At 38.0% G+C, this 22,500-nt stretch overlaps 1 protein-coding gene across 1 annotated transcript in view; it reads right to left on the minus strand.

Annotated features, from left to right (window-relative positions):
• Positions 1 to 20,084, minus strand: part of IMPG1 (interphotoreceptor matrix proteoglycan 1) — a 114,274-nt gene extending 94,190 nt beyond the window's left edge. The window contains exons 1-4 of the mRNA XM_038555047.1: positions 20,031 to 20,084; positions 13,772 to 14,027; positions 3,970 to 4,136; positions 3,673 to 3,701 (exon numbers count right to left, since the gene is read on the minus strand). Coding sequence (XP_038410975.1) covers positions 3,673 to 3,701; positions 3,970 to 4,136; positions 13,772 to 14,027; positions 20,031 to 20,084 — 506 coding nt within the window. The remainder of the gene's footprint in view (positions 1 to 3,672; positions 3,702 to 3,969; positions 4,137 to 13,771; positions 14,028 to 20,030) is intronic.
• Between the last annotated feature and the right edge of the window lie 2,416 nt (positions 20,085 to 22,500).

Genomic DNA, 22,500 nt, shown 5'->3' on the forward strand with positions numbered 1-22,500 from the left:
CTCCATGCAGGGAGCCTACCCTGGGACTCAATCTCGGGTCTCCAGGATCACACCCTGGGCTGCAGATGGCGCTAAACTGCTGCGCCACCGGGCTGCCCTGACCAATATATTTGACCCAATTTTCTGTGACTCATGATGATGGGAAGACCATCACCCCTCTGCAGTGTAGAGTCTGTAGAGTCTCTGGCTGTAGAGTCATCTAGATTGGCTATAAACAGTGGGACTATCTACATATGTATTTCTAACATACAAAATTTTGCCAAAGTCCTAATAGAGGGAGTATACAAAATGTTATTCTTTGGCCTAGCATGGACTTTGACCAATCAGAAGAGATGTAAACATGGAGGACTGTATTGGTGCACACAGACTAAATATAAATACAGACTGTTTTGGAATTAGGTATACTTGTTTGTTTCTGCTAGTTTTATGCTATATGCTTAAGAAATAGTTTTTATGGATATCATATTTATAGAGCTCCCATATCAAACATTACAGCATTTGTGATTTAAATAATTTTCCTTTTTTTTCACTTTAGAGAAACTTTGTTTATAGTAAGATCTCTTTTCTTTCTATCATAACTTTGGTATTTTTGTTTCACTTTGCTGTAAGAAAAGAACACAACCAAGAGGAATAGTTATTAAAGTGCTGGCTACGGTATTGGTTACAAGTCAATAGCCCACTTTGTGCAGGACACTGTTTCAGATGCTATTTCTTCATCCTTTGCTATTGGGTGTGATTCTGCCACTTTAATGGCAATCTAGACCATCACTCAGAAGTTATAATTTGGGAAGCTGGGACACTGGGTTCTTTCACTGGCTTTTATTTTTAAGTCATTTGAAAGTGGCAGATTTATGGGCTACTCAGGTGAGAATATTTTCTGTTTTGTCTTTCTAGAAATGTTTGAAATAACAGGCCTGCCTGCTTTCCTTCCTTCCTTCCTTCCTTCCTTCCTTCCTTCCTTCCTTCCTTCCTTCCTTCCTTCCTTCATTCTTTCCTTCTTCCTTCTTCCTTCTTCTTCCTTCCTTCCTTCCTTCCTTCCTTCCTTCCTTCCTTCCTTCCTTCCTTCCTTCCTTCCTTCCTTCCTTCCTTCCTTCCTTCCCAACTCAGTAATCATAGTTAATGTAAAATGTTTGTCTCTTGCTCCTTAGAAATTCTTTCTAGCAATGTTGGTAGACACAGGAGTGGGTGGGATGATTCTATTTCTTTCTCTTTCTGTCTTGGGTAGCTGTTTCCTGTAATTTTTAATGTTTTTCCATCGAATCTTGGTACATTCTGCTGGATTTTTTTCGTGGATGGATGGCCTCTGCTTTATTTTTTATTTTTTTGAAATGGAGGAGTATCATCCTATAGTTAAATCAGAAAAGTGAATATCTCTGTGTCATGTGAACAAAGTTAATACTCTAGTACTAAGATTTTCCTCAATTACATTATTTCTTCTGGTAACAATTTTTAAAAATATCTAAAGAGTGGCTCAGTAGAAGTATCAATTAACAAAATATATGAGGACTTTGCTCAGGTCTGTGGTGGTGGGTGGAGAGATATAAAACAGTTCCTGCTCTTTTTTTTTTTTAATTTTTATTTATTTATGATAGTGAGAGAGAGAGAGAGAGGCAGAGACACAGGCAGAGGGAGAAGCAGGCTCCATGCAGGGAGCCCGACGTGGGATTCGATCCCGGGTCTCCAGGATCGCGCCCTGGGCCAAAGGCAGGCGCCAAACCACTGCGCCTCCCAGGGATCCCAAACAGTTCCTGCTCTTGAGGAGTTTAAATTCTTACAGGAAAATAGCGTAAAGCAGTGTTAAATACAAATCTAAGTGCCAAAAAGTACAAAGTTCAAAGCAGGAAGATATTGCTGCAGGCTCAAACAGGTGTGAAGACATCATGGGATCCAGGTGGGACTCCACTAGGAGCTTCAAGGAGAGTAGGCTTTGGATAGGTAACATGGAAAAGCAGGTTCTTCTGGGCAAGATGGAAAGGTTAGGGGTCAGAGTCCAGATGAGTAGGGTTTGGTTGGTGTGCAGTAAGGAATGGCATGGTGGCCACAGTGTATCATGGGTAATGGAGGCAAATTTGGCAAGGTAAGGGGATGAAAGGCCTCAGTTGATTAGTTTGGTCTCTGCCTCAATGAAGGTCCTGGCAGGACACAGATGGCTCACTCATTGTGGGGTAATTTGAACAAAGTTTAAAAAAGGGATTACTGGGGCATCTGGGTGGCTCAGTGGTTGAGCATCTCTCTTTGGCTCAAGGTGTGATCCTGGTGTTCCAAGATCGAGTCCTGCATTAGGCTCCCCATAGGGAGCCTGTTTCTCCCTCTGCCTGCGTCTCTGCCTCTTTCTGTCTGTCATGAATAAATAAATGAAATCTTAAAAAAAAGGGGGGATACTTATTAAGTTGTGGGAAGGGTAAAAGAGCAACCACAAGGCCGAGTGCAGTACTCAGGGGTGGGTAATAGTGGGATCTTCAAACCACCCTTTGTTTAGGAGAGGTGAGAGAATAGGGCACTTACCATGAACCTGAGACAGAGAAGGATCTGTGGAAAGGCTGCCTGACAGGAGCTGAGATGAAACTGAAGGATGACAACAGCCCTCAAAGACTTTGCAAGTTGGTTGTGAGGGGAGGTGATAAATTCACTTACCTCATCCTATCCTCTGTCTCTGATCTCGTGCTCCCTAACAGTTGGCCCTATCTGGGAGTCAGGGCAAAGGATATGAGTGGTTTTATCCTTACCACTCAGCCTTCTGTACACAAGAGCATGAGGGGACTAGTGAGCAGAGGATATTCAGAAGGGTAAAAGGAAGATGTGGGAATCTTTTGAAAGTCATTGAACAGGGCTCAATGTAAGAAAAGGAACTTTTCAGACTTATTAATCCAGCAGCAGTTATGCAAGTTAAGGAGGGGAAGAGGTTAGAGGCAGGGAAATCCATTAGGGAGATCATATTTGACATTTTTCACAGTGTAAATTAGTAAGGTCCTGGAAGAGGTTGTTGGCAAAGGGAATAGAAATGAAGGAATAAATGTGAAAAGCATTATAAAGACTTGTCAGTAATTCATAGAGCCAAATTTGTGTCTCTCTTAGTACTATCTTCAGATTTAGATTTCTAAATGCTATAAATGTATATAATTTGTGTTTAGAGTTTGTTTCTGTTCTTTAATCATTTTATCTAATGTACTTTTCCTTGCCTTTTTCTCATTTTGATTCTTATTTGATATTCAATTCTTGTTGAGAGTATAGCCCAGTGCTTCGGTAATTTGGTTAGAGAAATACTAATGCTTTACAGAATACCAAATGAGAGTTCAAAATGCATGTTACTTTCTGATTGTATTAGTATTTTCTGACGTAATGAATAGTTTATCATAAATTCTAAAGTCAAACTATTTTAGTTGTTCTATATCTTATAAGTGAAAATACACATTAGATACTTAACACATAGAAATGAATCCATTTTATCTGCAAACATAGTGCCAACATCTATCTCAATCGTTAGGGTCTATCCATGATCCCTTTATATACTCATTTATCTTTAGCACAATATATGCATAATTTGTCTGTCAGAATAACCTACACAGATCTCAGTGCTGACATAGTATCCTAAAGGTACAATAGCTCAGTCTCACTCCATTATATGATCTTTCAAAAGTCAAGTGCATGCTGCACTCTATTTTGGGTACTTACCTCTCAGGAAAGTGTCTCTGTTTTAGTCTCTGCAGAAAGATAAAAAGTAATTTTACCAGGGTAAAATGTCAGCTGAAGAGGTAAAGTCTATTTTCATCCTCTTTTCCCTTTAACTTCACTTCACTCAGCCCGTACAATGCTATTTTGCAAAAATAAAATTCTTGTAGGCCTTATCAGTTATTTCTAAGCATTTCTTCAACTAATCCTTATGCAGTGGAAACAAATTTGAAAGGGGCAGGGACTAGAGGCCTTGGAGCTATTTGGGCAGTGTTCCAAATGCACAGCATTTAGACTCACCTGCTGAAGAAGATCAAGGTGCTCCTGGGAGTTGCTGAAATTTTTTCCAATGTCGAAAAGGCAGAAAGTCTCCTGCTGGCAGATGCTGACCCAGTCCTGGTATTCCCCTGGGTCAGGGATGCGATCCAGAAAGATCCGATATGCTTCCCACACCACTTCCTGACACACTACAATGCAGCACCATTAGGAACAGAAAATGGTCACATCCTAAGACAATCCCTGTTTCCCAGCCTAAGCATCATTTCAGACCATGGAGAGCTCTTTTATGGCTTATGTGGGCATGCTAATTTATAGCCCACAGAAATTAATTCATTTAACAGATATATATTGAATCCCTGTATATGTTATAGAGAAAAATAAAAGAAGGAAGATAAGGAATATGAGAGAGAGAGAGAGATATTGAGTGTGTGTGTGTGTGTGTGTGTGCAGTTTAAAATAGGGCAGTTGAGGAAGGCCTCACTATAAAGGTGACTTTTAAGCAGAATGGAGCCTTCTCCATACTCAAGGCTGGAGAATGCTCTGAACATTGAAGGAACAACAAAGAGGTCAGTGTGACCACAGCAAAGATGAGAGTAAAAGAGGATAAAGACAGAAAGATGAGGGGAACAGGGACTGTGTAGGGCTTTGTGGACCAATAATCTTCATACTGGGGCATAGGTGCCTGGCTATATTTAAAGACTTTCCAAGGGATAAATAGGCACATAGACAATTTAAAGAGAATCAATATCTAGGTCTCATTTTTCCTATCATGCTTTTCTAAAGTCAGCCTTCCTGAGCACACACCTTTCCTTTTCTCCTTTCCCTTTGGCCAGCACCCTTTCCCCATTCATCCTTTTCTTAATCTTACTGTGGCACAGTGCCTTTAGGTTGCCACACAATGGGATGATGTGAAATAGCAGTGTGGAGGTTAAGAAAGCAAGTGAACTCAGTTGAGGGGTAACATGTGTTTTTGCAACAGGGTGATTTGTTGTTTTCAACATATTAGAAAAAGTCCTAATGGAGTTGACAGGTGACATCATTAAAAATAATGACAGATCATGAGTGATTATTAACATATAAAGCCAAAGCAACTTAAAGCATAAAGATATTACTATAACAAAACTCCCATCTGTTTCCATTTATTTACATAACAAGTTTTCTCAGTATTTAAGTGAGATGCTTAGGGATAAAATTGATCCTAAATCCTGTCTCATTGTGGCAATATATAATATGAATAATAGGTAATGGTACATGAACTAATATCAGGAATGACACCAAAGCAACTCCATCCATCCAGAGGCTGAAGCTAATGACACTTAAGCTACAGGCTGTTCATTTAAACTGGACTCTTCCAAAGTCTTGTTCCTAATTTTGTATGTATAAACATTAGTACCCACAAAACCGGGTATCAATATCTGATCTTATATCTGTTAATATAAATTTACTTAAGTTTTTTGTTAAATTTGTATCTATCTGTTTTAACCAGTTATATATTAAAAGTAATTATAAATGCAACTGGACCTAGAAAAAATTTCTTTGTACACATAAAGCCTACAGTAACAGGAAATAGATAAAATCTATAAATCAAATTTATATATGTATTTTTGTTACTAAGAAGTATGTAAGAATAACCAATAGCAGACTTTCAAGCATGAAATAAATTACATTAAGGTAGGGCTGTGAGGGCAGCCCAGGTGTCTCAGTGGTTTAGCGCCACCTTCAGCCCAGAGCGTGATCCTGGAGACCTAGGATCCTTGGATGGAGCCTGCTTCTCCTGACTGTGCCTGTGTCTCTGTCTCTGCCTCTCTCTTTCTCTCTTTCCCTCTCTCTGTGTCTTATGAATAAATAAATAATATCTTTTAAAAAAAAGACAGGGCTATGAAGTGGGAAGTGGAGTGGAAATGTGGGTGTATGGATAAAAAGGATCCCTGTGGCATTTCCTACTGTTGAGAAGAGTACGTGAAGATATGTACTTGTGGAGTATTTGATAGTAACTATTGAGTAGCTATGGTAGATTCTACTGGAGACATACAAATGCTCTAATTTTTGTTTTATTTTCAATATCAATATTTACAACTTACCAAATGTTACATATTACCTAATCATTTATACTTATAATGAAAAACTTTAGATATTAATTGAAAAGCATGCAAAGGGGTACATACCTTAAAAATTAGAGGATTAAGTGAGGAAAAAAGTTAGATGATATCTGTTATAAACAATTATAATATGTTGGTTTTTACCTCAGGAGGAATGGGGAGCAATTGGAGGCTTTGAGACAGAAGCTGACATCATCTGAATTTCTAAAGAAATTCTACCTACCTGCTGAGAGAAGGTGCTGGGGGAAGGAGCAGGTGAGAGAAGACCAGTTTGGAGACTTACTCCTATGCTTTATCTTCCTTCATTCCCCATTTTTTATATGTCTGGATTTCTCTTAACTTTGTTTTTAAGAGGCAAAGAGAATTCCAGACCAAAGAAGCTCAGGTTATCTACCAGCAGCGACCTCACCAGAATGCACAAAGCCAGGAGTGGGTGCAGTCTCCTGCACCTCAAATGTGCCATCAAGTTTTCCACACCTAGGAAAGTAACAGGGGTCAGCACACCTGGAGAGCAAGTGAATAGCCTCACCAGGAGAGCTCACTTTTGTGAATGTTATCTTTCTCCTGCCAGGCAAGGATCAGAGGGTTGTAATGCCTTTCCCAATACCAACACTCATGCAATCTTTTGATCTTCATCTGTACTCAAGGGTCTACATACAACACAAGAAGGAAATGACAGTTGACTATCTTGAGGTTTGTCCAGATCTTAAGAGTTGTGTGTCCAGCCCAAGCAAACCAGTTGCCCTTGCTATCCTTCTCATCTACCTACTCCACACTCTTTGGGATGTTATTTTGACTTTCTATCTCTCTCCAATGCACTTGCTAATTTAGTTCAAAAAACATTTAAGTGTCAGAGATACAGCATTTGCATCATGTATACAAAATCAACTAGAGTTGCCTTTGAGATCTTAGTGTTGGTGACTTTCACTGATAATATCTGTGTGTGAAACATCTGAGAGAACATAATGTGATAATTCTTCTAATTACTAGTTCAATGTACCCCACGGCATGTTTCTTTTGGTCTCAGGTTAAGTCTTCCTTTTATTTCAGTCCAATTTAAGGCTTGTTTTTGGTGCCTGCATCTTCTGAGCTTTGCTTCTTTTTCTGCTGCCCTTTCTCCTACTTCAGAGACACAGAACACCCTCATCCCCATTAAAATCTCCTTTTCACAGAGGCTCTGAGAGAACTTTCTCCCTGAAGCACAAATGTCTGAAGCTGCTTAAGGAATTATTTCCCAGAAAGGAGAGATCACAGCCAACACCACAGAAATACAAACTATTATAAGAGACCATTATGAAAAATTATCTGCCAATAAGTTGGGCAATCTGGAAGAAATGGATAAATTCCTATAAGCATATAAACTACCAAAACTAAAACAGGAAGGAATAGAAAACTTGAACAGACCAATAACTAGCAAAGGAATTGAATCAGTAATCAAAAATCTCCCAACAAAAGGCCAGGGCCAGATGGCTTCCCAGGGGAATTCTACCAAACATTTAAGGAAGAATTAATACTTATTCTTTTCAAACTGTTCCAAAAAATAGAAATGGAAGGAATACTTCCAAACTCACTCCATGAGGCCAGCATTATTATCTTGATTGCAAAACCAGACAAAGACCACACTAGAAAAGAGAACTATAGGCCAATATCCCAGATTAAGATGGATAAAAATATTCTCAACAGAATACTAGCAAATCACACCCAACAGTACATTAAAAAAATCCTTCACCACAAGCAAGTAGGATTTATTTCTGGGTTGCAAAGGTGGTTCAATATTGGAAAATCAATTAAGTGATACACCATGTTAATAAAAGAAAAGATAAGAACCATATGATCCTTTCAATAGATGCAGAAAAAGCATTTGACAAAGTAAGCGTCCATTCTTGATAAAAACCCTTAACTAGGGATAGAGGGAACATACCTCAACATCATAAAGGCTTTATACAAAAGACCCACAGCTAATATCAATCTTAATTTGGAAAAACAGAGCTTTTCCTCTATGATCAGGAATAAGAAAGAGTTATCTGTTCTTACCATTGTTATTTAATACAGAACTGAAAGGCATGGTGTCAGACAACAACAACAACAACAACAACAAATAAAAAGACATCCAAATAGGCAAGGAAAAATATAAATTTTCACTATTTGCAGATGACATGATACTCTATGTAGAAAACCCAAAAGTCCCTACCAAAAATTGCTAGATACATGAATTCAATAAAGTCCCAGGATACAAAATCAATGTACAGAAATCTCTTGTATATTTCTAATGCAGCAGCAGAAAGAGAAAGCAAGGAATTGATCCCATATAATTGCACTAAAATCTGTGATATCCAGAAATAAACCTAGATAAAGAGGTTAAAGATCTGTATTCTGAAAACTATAAAGTGCTAATGAAAGGAATTGAAGATGATATAAAGACATGGAAAAATATTCCATGTTCATGTATTGGAATAGCAAAGATTATTAAAATGTCTATACTACCCAAAGCAATTTACACATTCAGTGCAATCCCTATCGAAATATCAATGGTATTTTTTGTACAGCTAGAACAAACAATCTTAAAATTTGTGTGGACCCACAAAAACCCCAAATAGTCCAAGCAATCTTGACAAAGAAAAGCAAAGCTGGAGGGATCACAATTCCAGACTTCAAGTTATATTATAAAGCTGTAGTGATCAATACAGTATGGTACTGGCACAAAAACAGACACATAGATCAATGGAACTGAGTAGAAAACTCAGAGATAAACCCACACTATATGGTCCAACTAGCCTCCAACCAAGTAGGAAAGAATACCAGTGGAAAAAAAGACAGTGTCTTCAACAAATGGTGCAGAGATAACTGGACAGCAATGTGCAAAACGATGAAACTGGACCACTTCCTTACACCATACACAAAATTAAATTCAGAATGAATGAAAGACCTAAATGTGAGACAGAAAACCATCAAAATCCTAGAGGAGAACACAAGCAGTAACCTCTTTGACACTAGCTAGAGCAGCTTCTTAGTCAATATGCCTCCTGAGGTAAGGGAAACAGAAGCATAAAAGGAGTTATTGGAACTTCATCAAGATAAAAAGCTTCTGCATAGTAAAGGAAACAATCGATAAAACTAAAAGGCAACCTATAGGATGGGAGAAGATATTTGAAGGGTTAGTATCCAGAATATATAAAGAACTGATAAAACTTAACACCCAAGAAATAAATATCCAATTTAAAAAGGGTCAGATGACATGAATAGACATTTTTCCAAAGAAGACAACAGATGACTAGTAGGCACATGAAAAGATGCTCAACATCCCTCATCATCAGGGAAATGCAAATCAAAATTACAATGAGATATCACCTCACACATGTCAGAATGGCTAAAAAGAATAACACGAGAAACAATAGGTGTTGGTGAGGATGGGGGAGAAAGGGGAACCCTCTTGCACTGTTGGTGGGAATGCAAACTGGTGCAGCCATGCTAGAAGGTAGTATGGAGATTCCTCAGAGTTAAAAATAGAACTACCCTAGGATAGATCCACAGTTGAACTACTAAGTATTCACCCAAAGGATACAAAAATACAGAATTGAAGGGGTACACGCACCCTGATGTTTTATAACAACATTATCAATAATATCCTAACTATGGAGAGAGCCCAAATATCTATTGACTGATGAATGGATAAAGAAAATGTGATACACACACACACACACACACACAGAGGAATATTACCCAGCCATTAAAAAGAATGAAATCTTGCTATTTGCAATGAAGTGGTTCGAGCTAGAGTATATTATGCTAAGTGAAATGTCAGTCAGAAAAAGATAAATACCATACGATTTCACTCATACGTAGGAGTTAAGAAATGAAACACATGAACATAGGGAGAAAAAAAAGAGAGGCTAACCATAAAACACACTCGTTAGCTATAAAGAACAAAGGGATGCTGGAGGGAGGTGTGTAGAGGGATGGGTTAAATGGGTGATGGGTATTAAGGAGGGCACTTGTGTTGAGCACTGAGTATTATATGTAAGTGATAAATCACTAAATTCTATTCCTGAAACTAATATTACACCACATGTTAACTAACTAGAATTTAACAAAATCATGAAACTGAAAAAAAGGGATGCCTGGGTGGCTCAGTGATTTAGCGCCTCTGGCTTCTGCCCAGAGCATGATCCTGCAATTCTGAGATCAAGTCCCACGGTGGGCTTCTTGCATGGAACCTGCTTCTCTCTCTGCCTGTGTCTCTGCCTCTCTCTCTGTGTCTCTCATGAATAAATAAATAAAATTAAAAAAAAGAAACTGACAAAAAAGAATTATTTTTCTGGGGCATTGTTGTTTATAGGGATTAAAATGTTAAAAATGAAACAGGGACAAGTAGCTTTTCTTTAGACTTTTTTGAGGGGCAAATTCTTTTGGTGACTGCTCCGATGTCATTTTTCTGGCCTCCTGGAAGCTTAGCACAAAGCAGGAAATGCAGCATCTTTCCGCAGTTGGGAGAACAGGGAGCACCAGCTCATGCCCCACTAGGAGAGTTCTCCCATCCTTACCAAGAGGACATCAAAAGAACCCTTGAAAGTTAAAGCATCAAAGGATCTCATGGCTGGAAGGAGTCTGAAAACTTCTGAAAGCTGGATTTTTCTATCCTTTTAACTTACCTCTTATTTAACTTCCTGCACCACCCTTCCCTAAATCTACCAGGAAAGATTTCCATAGGGATTCTAGGGACATCCAGAACCTTGCCTCTTCACTCTTCCCACATTTGCTGGCCAGTGCCTGAAATCTGACCAGAGTCTCAATCTTTCTATTGAATGCTTCACTGTAGGCTCTTTGGTGATGTGGAAAGAACCCTTGGGAACATGCATAAAGGAGGCAAGGCAGGTCCTGGGATAGTTATTCACATTTGTAAGGATTAGGTTAGACCAATGGTATGTAAAAATGGGGGCATTTTTGCCCAAGGTTGGGCACACATTAGATGGAGAGATAACACAATGGAGTAAGAGTCAGAATGCTGTGTTTTAACCATGCTCTGCCACTAATGCTGGCCCTGGCTGACCATGTCACCTCACTTTTTAAACTGTATAATGGAGGTGTTGGCTAGATATTCTAGAACTATAGCGTGTAAATAGATTACCTGGAGTCTTATTAAAATACAGATTCTGGAAATAGATGTGGTGGGGTGAAAGTAGGTCTGCATTTCTAACAATTAGCCAGATGCTGGTGACGATGCTGGTCTTGGATAACACATGGAGAACCAAGAACTAGGATTCCCTCTATCTTAATCTTTCTCTAAGGCATGTATTAATGTGAAAGAAAGATCGAGCTTTTGATTTTGAGGTTAGGAGAGAGGTGGAGGGAGAGAGAAGAAGCAAAAGAAGCAGGGGGAAAGGGGGAGGGAGATACAGAGAAGGGTGGGATGTTTGAGAGGAGTTTGCTTGAGTAGGAACACAGGGTTCCCCTGGGAGACTGCCAGAAACAAACTTGCCTGTCTTTCATTTGTGCTTTGGGATAAGCATATTTATGATTCTACTATGAAGTTCAGAACATTTTCATTTGTGCTGCTTTAAGCATTGGAAAAATAAATATATCAATATTCCATTTGATTTGATGAATGCGGAAGCTTTCTCTCCTAAGTTTGAAAGATGTCAAAAGATAATTTTGCAAAAGCAGTAACAAAAACAGAAAGTGTGTTACTCTGTCAAAGGAGCACCACTTTGTATCTAGTCTTATTTCTTGTTTCTTTGTGAACCAATTTGTTAGACTTAAGAAACCCATGCTGATGAATAGTAAAATTTCATATCACCCAGGGGCAGCCATAAAAATAATGGACTGTTGTTGCTGTGGGGAGAAAAACAGTGGTTTGTTTCATCTAGGAAAGCAAGAATGAAAAAGGCAAACCTAATCAAGAATAAAAAATAAAATTCAGAGTTAAAAACTTGGTTCAGCAATAGTCTATTTTATAAATACCTGTGATGAATCCTATTTCTGAATGTCATAAAGGATTAGAAGTTATATGAGAATAGCAGTTATATTCACATTCAATGTGATGCATTTGCCATATATTTCACTTCCATTCATGAACAAACAACATGAAATTTACCAGTGTCATTATCTGATCAATGTGTAGGCACATTCAAAATGAATAATTTACACATTATTGTCTTCTCTTTGCATTCCCAGTGGCCTCTTTGACTCCTGTATCCATCAACAAGCATTTAGTCAGGAACTGCCATGCAGAAGTGCTATGCTAGGAACTCAGAATAATAATATAGTGTACTTGATTTTCTATAATTAGAGTTCTCCTTCTGACTGTGATCCAGTACTTGTCATTTTTCTGTGGGTGTGGCTTCTGTCAGAAAGCAAATGTCTCTTCCACATAAAATGAGACATATGAGGAACATAAGGCCTGATATTTTTGAGACTCTCGTCTCCAAAATCTAGCAAAAAAGTCTCCAGACTTATGCAACCTTTGTACATTTTACAGATGTAAATACTCAAGAACTTCAGAATGTTAGTATCATGAAATGCATTCTCTATTGTCATAATTTGCAATATATCACAGGCTAGAATTGAACCAGCACATTCTAGTTAATGGGTATCAAATAGAGCAGGTTGACTGTGCTTTTTGGAATGGAAATAAATATCTCATGTGATGAAGATGGGCCTCAGCAAACCCCCTCAACTTTCACATGTAAGATGAATTGAGTTTAGGCTTCAGCTAGATAAGATATTTTGCATTATTTGGAACAAACTGGGGGATTTAATAATATCTACTAAAGATTGTTTTGTGTTTTGTTTTGTTTTTTTCATTTAAAGAAGCAGCCATAGCGACTTTTTCATCTGCAGTAAGTGAATTACAAAGATAGCCACTGATCACTGTGGTGTGATTTAATTCCATAATGATTTCTGAGAAAGTCACAAGAATCCTTTTAGGCTGTCTTGGGGTAAAAACTGTACTGTAACTCTCCTGGAAATCACAGTAATTGTGTTGTAACTCCTGTTAACATCCCTGCATTATATCTTGGTAAATCATTGTTAATTTGTGACTCCTCTGCACTTGGATGTGCCTCCAGGTTTCCAAACTTCAGAACTTTTTGCTGGATCAGCAATAAACAATTTAAACTTAACAAGAAGGGAAAGAGGATATGGATTGTAATGTTGCTTTTGAAAAATGAAATCTTTTTTTTTTTTTTAATTTATTTTTTATTGGTGTTCAATTTACTAACATACAGAATAACACCCAGTGCCCGTCACCCATTCACTCCCACCCCCCGCCCTCCTCCCCTTCTACCACCCCTAGTTCGTTTCCCAGAGTTAGCAGTCTTTACGTTCTGTCTCCCTTTCTGATAGACATAAATCAACTTGCTCAGTTTTCTGACATTGTAATCATTCTGTGCTTCTTACTTCATAATAATAATATTAAAATCCAATATTGGGTTTTGGCAAAAATAAAACAAAGAGATAATACCCAGATACCAGTCCTTCTGGTGACTTGTTAAATGCCTTAATAGTTCTATGTTGCAGAAGACATTATTTTAAATGTAAAAGCAGATATCTACCATAGTTTTGAAAGTTTACTACTCATTACTGTTAGGTTAATTGCCTGATTTTTATAACTCCTGCGACTAAATGAAGGACTCTGAAAGTTTGGGGGCTAAAGACGTTGTATGGATGAGTGAAAGGGAAAGGATAAAAAGAATGAGAGGCTAAACAGGTTCCATTTCTTTCCTTACCTCTCAATCTATAATAAGCTTGAAGACTGGCTAAAATCTGTTTCATGGATTCCTGTGGACAGACTTTAACCCCAGTTGGGAAAAATGTTGACCTTTTTGTTCGATGCTTGGCCAAATCGAATATTCGTTTCATGGTTGACACTTTGTACATTTTTGGAGTACTTTCGGTTGTTTCGATTCTTGGGGCATTGTCTATGTCTTTAGTTTCAGAATGGTATATTTTAATGGAGACATCTGTAAAAGAAAGATTGATTTCCTGGTGAATATATACATCGATATATGTGAAACATATGATAAATGAATTAACCAGAAGTTATAATTCTCTAGTTTATTTAAGTTCTACTTTGGTGCAACTGCCAAATTTCAGTGACAAGGCATTTTCAGAAATAGGGGAATAGCATAATGAGCTGATCAAGTGTATTTTTTAAATCACCAACATCTCAAATCATCTTGCCTTTAGGAACTGCCAAATATTGAAACCATTTCCCACACATCTCTAAAAATCACTCCCCACTTAGCACTCAAGCCTCCCGAGAGATGGCTCTTTTGATAGACATTATAATTCAAGTGGGGAATGATAGCATATTGTGGTACCCAGAGGTGCACTTTGGATGAGGAAGTGGAGTGCTTCTAAAAACCTAGGGGGGAAAATGCAACAAAACAACCTTCCTGTCTATTAGTGGCAGCCCTAGGATTTCTGTATGGTGGGGCTCAGAGTGTGGCAGTCTGGTTGAAAGTGAGTTGGGTCAAGGACATGTTACTTTCAGTCGACTTTACAGAGCAAGCAGTATATTTTACTTAGGGAAGTGAGAGGAAAGATGAAGGGGAGTATGAAGAGATCAGGTTGGCAGAGGATTTAACTTCCTGAGACATTTCATCCTGCTGGAACTACTGTATTTGTTAGGGTTAGGTCTAGACTTATTAAAGAAGGGCCTCAAACACTAATCTTCTGGCAGAGACAAGGGTATCAAGCAGAAATTCAAGCAGGGTAGCCGTGAAGCAACTCAAATTTTGCCACAAAGCATAAAAGTCCCTCCTTCATTACAGGGGGTGTACTGAGTTCTGTGGGAATACATATTCTCTGTCATTTTGAGGAGTCTTAGAGTACTCTGTCAATCTTGGACAGTGATAAATTCTCAGGAATCTCCAGGATGAAAGGGAGCATATGGATTAATTTTCTCACCAAGCCACATACCAAACCAATAAATCATAATCTCTGAGCAGAACGTAGGCATCAGCAACTTTTGAAGGTCTGTAGGTGATTCTAATATGCATGCAGGTTTGGGAAACCACTGTTTTATGGATCTGTAAGGACACTTTCAGTTGAAGAGTCAAGACAACCCATCTCAAAATGGTTTAAACAATAAGGAAGTTTATCACAAAGAAAGGAAAGCTAACAGTAAGGAATGCCTGGTGAAAAGAGAGCTCTAACTGCCTTTCTGCCATTCTCTTATTCTCTTTGTTCAGTTCCCTCATGTGGTGACTTTATCTATAGGCTGGTTTCCACCAAGTTAACTTGCTTGCCCTTGAACATTTTGAAAAATAACCTTTCCCTAAAGTATGGCTGTCTTATGTCATGTGCCTGGACCAATACCAGTTACCAATGGATATACCAATGCCTCTAGCTTGAATTGAGTGATTAGAGAGCAGGGGACTGGAATTTCTCTGAGTGGCCCGTTCTAACTGTGGAGGTGGTCAATATTCCCTGAGTTAGGCTAGCTGCATGGTAGACTGGAAGGTGCCCACTGAACACTGGCAAGTACAAGAAAGGGATAGAAGCTATCTGTACAGCCATTAGTGTCACTGCAGCTAGTAAAAATGGGAATTTTAGCTTAAGAATGTTAATTTTTAATAACCTTTCAAACAATCATAGATTTCAGTACAAGTCACAGAAAAAGTTTTTGTAATTACATTTTAATTGCCACTAAGAATGGAAGAAAAAAATGTGCATCATTTGATAATTCTATGCCTATCCAGTATGGTAAGCATAGACCATCCTTTGGGAACCTGTGCTCCTCATATATCCTGCACCTCCATTCTTCTCACAGTGCCTGTTGCAGTGCTGGTCCTGCTCTCCACTTCGTCACCCCCCACAATATTCCTCCTTTTGGGGTTTGTCCTGTTCTTATTTTTAAATGTTATGCTCTAGTAGAATTCTCTGAATAACTTGCTTTGGGAATAGTATTTATTCCACCTTGGCTCTGGGAAGAGTGCCCTGTCCTGGAATTGATCCTACTTGGATTCTTCTGGGTCTTAACACTCATATCCAGGCTTGCTCACATAGATCTACTTAATCTGCATCTTTGTACTTCATTCTTTCAGGATAGGAATAGAAGGGGGTGAAAAAGTTACAGATTTGCTCTGTGTCTCAGAATCCCATGACCTGTTATCATTTCCTAACTAGTTCCAATTTTCCCTATTCTCCACATGTCAAGTGCACATAACTGGAGGTGAATTAGGTTGAAGTATGACTTGGTTTGCTTGGGATATCCTGGTTTATTGCAGCTATCCCTTCATTCTCAAATGTTTCCTGTTTGGAAAATGAATTATATGGTCACTGAACTTTTAATATCTCCTTGCTGAGGGACACCCATGGCAAATATTCTACAAATGGTTTTCTGCCTCATCCAGGAAGCACTTTGTTCCGTTTTTGAAATCTCTGCTTAAGTAATTTTTTCTTTGAGCAGAAAATTATCTTCTAGTAGCTTCCAATATTCGTCCTATTTCTGCCCTCTAGAAGGGCAAAGATCAAGTTGACGTTTCCTCATATTTCCTCTATATTAGGCATTTCTCTACTTTAGGTTAACCATCTTCCATCTTTCTCTGGTGTCCTTTTTCACATGAGTATCAGACACCTCAGCCTGTGTTCCTCTAAGTTACATAGAGACAACCACAGGGGAATGTGGATACCATCACTTGGGCATGGAACAGAATCTTTTGCCTGGGTCTTGACTTCAAGTCATCACTAGAAAAGAGGTAGGTAAAGTCTCTGAGAATAGGGACTAAAGGTCTGAAAATATTTATAGAACAAGCCACACCTAAAAAGTCTGTCTTTCTCAAGGATTTCAAATAAAATAAACCCCAAATTTAAAGAATTGAAAATGGAATGTTGCAGATTTCAATGAGGTAAAAAGAGCTGATATTTATTGTAGCTAATGAAAGCACTCTTTGGTAAAGCAATTAGATCCCATTAGATGCTAGCCTCCATGTTGCATAAATAGTAATGTCGAAATTGAACTAGCTTTGATTCTCTGGATGCATTTTCATGTGTTTTATATTTTATTTTATATAAGTTTTGGAAAGAGTAGATGAAAGTTTAATGAGAATGAATTGATAGTTAAATGACCTGTTATAAGAAAGAAGCATATTAAATAGAAGATTAGAAAATCTTTTGAGGAGAAAATATTTGTGTAACCTGTATTATGTAGAATTGGCTGCTATCAATAATTATTTCTGGGTAAAGTTCAAAGTTACAAAGAGAAAGAAGGGCAAAGTGATTACAAACAAACAAACAAACAAACAGAAAAACCCTCTTTTCTAGAGTACAAGAATATTAGAAAAAGTTAATTAAATTAATATGAATTAGAACAAAAATTAATGCAATTGTACTATATTATAGATTAATCACCAGGAAAACAATTGTAAGTCAATAGTTTTGGGAAACAGTCATATTGTTGAATGAAGAAAAGAAAAAAATAGCAATCAATACCTTTGCATATTCAGAACTTCTAAATATAGATGAGAGACAGCTAACATTCATTGCTTACCTTCTAAATTTAATTTAAATATGTTCATTATTTGTGAAAGAAAAATGTGGTAGCAACAGAAATCATATGTTGCTCAACTATTCAAAATGTTTTAATAGCACCAGTGGGCACAGGGCTGTGGCTCTGTGACTCACCAGCCATACAACTTGGAAGTACTTGACCTATCTGTGCTTGAGTTTCCTCCCCTGTAAAATGGTGAATGATAGTGCTTCTCCTACAGGGTTTCTGTGATCTTAATAAATGAGTTACCATTTGGGCAGCACTTAAAACAGGGTAAGTGTTCAGTAAAAACTCCTTTATCCAACAGTCCAGGCAGTTCACTTCCTGGTATCACTCTTCCTTCTTTACATACTCTTTCAGGATACTTCTGAGTCCTCAGACAAGACTATGTGTGTCTCTGATGTCTTCCTGTACTTCCTTGCTTTAGTGCTCAGCTCATGCTTGTCTGTTCCTTCATATTAGAGGGCTGTACTTTTCCTTCTTTCACTGGCCAGTTTCTAAGCTTTCTTTCTTTCTCCACTAAGCTTTCTCAGACCCCATGGTCAGAATTCATTCATTGATCCTGTGTGTTGCTTCAGTGTGTTTCATATCTTTACAGATTTACTGATTCACCGGTGTTCCTTACTGATTCACTGTGGTTCAGCCTAGGATGGTATATAGTGCTAAACTGGATGTACAAATGTCATAGAAATTGTGTCATTGTGCTTGTTTTTTTTTTTTAAGATTTTATTTCTTTATTTGACAGAGAGAGAGAGAGAGAGAGAGAGAGAGAGCATGAGTGCACAAGCACGGGGAGTGGCAGAGGGAGAGGAAGAAGCAGGATCCCTGTGGGGAGCTCCATGCGGAGCTCCATTCCAGGACCTGGGGATCATGACCTGAGCCAAAGGCAGATACTCAACTGATTGAGCCACCCATGTGCCCCTGTTGTGCTTGTTTGAAGAATAATTTGCTATAAATATGCTTTCCTCTTTAGGCTGCAAATACCTTTGTATTTGCAAAACCTAGACTTTTAGATTTCAAATACCTTAGTATTATGATCTTGTCCTCTTTCCAATTGACCTTGGTGCTTACCTAGTACAGTGTTGTGTACATGACACGTATGCAGTACAGATTCATCAAGTGAATTGATGAAAAATTCCTGTGGAGCTAGTTAATGAGTCTTTTACAATATACATATGAGTTAGATTCATTTAAAAAAATTAGGCCATAAAAATTAGTTTCCTATGTCCTATCCACCTACATTATTACAACCTCCCTTTTAAATTTCTTCTCTCAGCTACAGGTCTAATAACAGAGGCTTTGGATACAGTCATTTTATTAAAGATAATATCCTAAGTGAAAAGACAAAAATTCCTTTGTGACTGAAAACCAAAAGAACAGAAAGGAGATGGGTTATGCATAAAGTATATTTTAGTAAAGTTAGCATCCTGAGATACTTTCAATTTATCCAAGAGTAAATAGATAAATAATAAATAGAATCAATTAAAACCATGGTTATCAATGGGAAAGAATATTAATATTGCCTGGCTCTTTAGGATAACAAGTCCTCACTTCCCTTGTCTATCAATTATTATAATTGAGAGTACAACCATAACCATGTTAAATTCAGCCTTCTTCCTACTCCTCATTTGCACCTTGTAGCTGAACATGGACGGGAAAAAATAACCATTTGGATCCACTTTAAATGTATGATCCTTACTGGTATCACACTAAGTTTCCTTGATTCATTGAGTTTACTCTTTTCAGAAGAACTACATACAACTTTTCTCAGATTTCTTGCACTTCTTGCCAATTCTCACTTTCAGCTGATGACCTTGTTCCACATTTTATTGAGAACAAAAGGAGTAAGAAGAGAACTTTATCAGTGTTCAGCATTGCATCTGCTCACTGACTGCATCTGTGTTCAGATACTCTGCATTCCCTCCTGTGACTACTTGATGAGTGATCTGCTCCTATTCAAGGTCAATTCCTTTACTTATGTACTGGATCTCACTTTTTTTTTTTTTAATCCCTTGAGGACATTCTTCCAGAAACTCTTCTGTCATTTGCCAACATCATTATTTCCCCACTTTATGCTGGATTATTCCTAGTAGCCTACAAGTATGCTCTTACTTTTCTCTTCTATTTAAAGGATTCTCTTGATACCACTTTCCCTCCAGCTATTGACCCTTTTTTTCCACTCACATAGCAAACCTCTTTGAAAGATCTGACTTCACCACTTATCTTAAAAGAAAGCGAGGTCCTATATGGGTGAGAATTCCCCTAATACCACACTCAAATCTATCAACATTTCCCACCTTCATTCTCTTCTTCTTTTTCATCTTCTTCTTCTTCTTTTTTTTTTTTTTTTGCATTCTTTTTTATTTTGAGGTTTGCAATGTGCTCGTAGAGCTTGGTATATTCAACATGATAATGTGTCACTTCACCAGAAGGTGTCGCCATCTAACATGTAATGCATATTGAAAACTTGGAAAATAAACTGCTGCTATCACCTCTTTGAGTTTAGAATTGTACATGCTGAGTACTGACATGTTGATGGAGATCATGATGGTGAGGGTGATTTTTCAGCAAAACAGATAATTTGAAGAAGGGCTCAGAGAGCCATGGTGGAATGGACTCCCAACAGGCTGAGAGGCTCTCATGAAAGGTGTGGCAGAAAATATTTAAGTGGGCAGGAAGGAATACAATATGTTCATGGGCAGGCTAAGAAAAGTGTTCAACACGGAAGATTAAATTAGAGAGGGTCTTTTTTTTTTCTTTTCTTTACTTACTCTATCCTTGAGCTAACCCAAATCCTGCAACACAGTATAGCTATGACAAGTTTGGAAATTTCCACATATAAAGAAAAGGAAATTAATGAAAGAAACACTGGATTCAAATACTAAATTAAAACATGACTTCATCCTAAGGAAAAGTCAAATCTGTCCAATGGTAGAGTGGCATAATGGGCTGAAATAATGGGCTTTTGACTCTTCTTTTATTGTTTTAAAATTAGATTGCTTATGCTTATCTACTAGCTAATGTGAAGGCTAGCCCTTCCATCAAAAGCATCTCTTCCACTGTAGATTCTAGACTGGTGACCATGTGGCCTTGATGTTGACTGGTATCCTGGAAGCTATCATTTCCCTGTCATATCAATTTTTTTCCTTCCTATACTAAAGTTGGCCAGCAGGTATAGGCTGCTCTTGAAGTTTCCATTCCAAGGCTCAGCTTTGCCCATGAATCAGTCTCTTTCTTGTTTATATATTCACGTGGATCCTTACCAACCTGTTTGGACCACTCCTCACCAAATTCACTTCTAGAGAGATATTTTCCAGCTATCTAACCCTGCAGACTTACAATATAGGATTAATGTATATATATTGTGATGATAAAACAGACAACAGGAAAAGGAGAATGGGGGCTTTTCTGGCAGCATTGTTATGAAAGCCACAGTCACTGGTATAAGCACTTAGCAAACCCATTATATTTCCTAAGGGAAATGGCTGCAATGCCTTAATGAATGAATTAACAGAAGCAGAGACAAAAGTTACTGGAATTCCTATAGAATAAAAATCTCCATTTGGAGAACAGAATTCCACAGAGAGAAAGTAGATAACATTTCAGGACCAAATCAATGACTGGAAAATTTCAAAAATAATAATTTAATCTTGCACAAGCTTCCTGACCTTACCAAAACTGAGCGAGGGTTTGTGGACTTTACACAAATGCTCAGCTTCTTTGTGATCCATTATATCCCTGTCCACCTCCTATCTTAGTAGAAATACTCAATTACACACCTGAGAAATTTTTCCAAAGAGCAAGGGCAACTAAATGTACATTGTGCTTAACATATACCTCAAAACTTATGTAGATATACTGAATACCTTGTTTAATGTTTTTCCAGAAAATTGCATGGATTTTAAGGATATTTTCTACACAATCAAGTGAGAAACATAAGCTTCTAGACCTTGTTTTCCTACCTTTCTTCCTGCATGTGTTCCCATTAAATTTCTACAATGCTAACCCTAGTGAAAATGTGTTGAAATAAATGATAAAGAAGATAATCATAGAAATTAAGGAAGCATCTACTGATTTTCTTTAATGAAATATGAAGTTAGTAAACTCCTTCAGTAGTCAGCATAAAGGCTGACTGATTGTCAATGACCTGTGGGTTTTCTCTCTGAAGCTTTTGAAACTTGGATGCCATTCAGTCTTGCTTACTTCCCAAACTGGGTTGTTCAGCAACATCTCACTCTATGAGAACGAGAATCAGTGGTCCCTTGTCTCAAAGAATAGAGCAGTTGCATTGTCTTTTTTTTTTTTTTTCTCATCGCAAAATAAGGTTTAGGCATTATACTTGATATGTCAGAACAAAAAGGGTTAGGACCTTGGAAAGTCATTACAAGGAATAAGAGTTGCTAATTCCTGTTTTCTATTCTCTCTTTGTATAATTAAGTGTTGAACCCCCCTTTTACCTGGCTGCATAGAAAAAAAATCTAAGCCTATAGGTGAGATACTGAGAAATTTTGTTGAGGTGGAAAATTGCATTTCTTGTTGAGGACTCATGCAATTTGGTGAGTGGGTGCGAACAGAACTGAAGTTGAAGACAGAAGTAAGCAAGAGAAAGGGGGTTGTCTCTTTTGTGTTCAGAGGAGGTGACCTCTGAGCAGGTGGAGTCATGAGGTTTTCAGGTCTGGTAAGTGTCAAGAATGCAGAGGCAGAGGTCTTTGTCCTCAACTGCATTTGGAACAGAAATACTAGAGAGAGTGTTAACTCTCCCCTCTCCCACTTTGTGGTGAGAGAGAGGAAGGCATATTGAGAAGGGGAGGAGTGTCAAAGATGACAGTCTTCTCTGTCCTGGGAGAGGAGAGAAACACAACAGAAATACTAGTCTTAGGGTGGTGTGAGGGTCTCACATGGCTGCCTTCATCTAAGATTTGGCATTGCTTCACAATGGACCCTGGCTGAGGTTCATGCACA

The sequence above is a fragment of the Canis lupus genome, chromosome 12, assembly GCF_011100685.1.
Source record: "Canis lupus familiaris isolate Mischka breed German Shepherd chromosome 12, alternate assembly UU_Cfam_GSD_1.0, whole genome shotgun sequence".
NCBI lineage: Eukaryota > Metazoa > Chordata > Mammalia > Carnivora > Canidae > Canis > Canis lupus.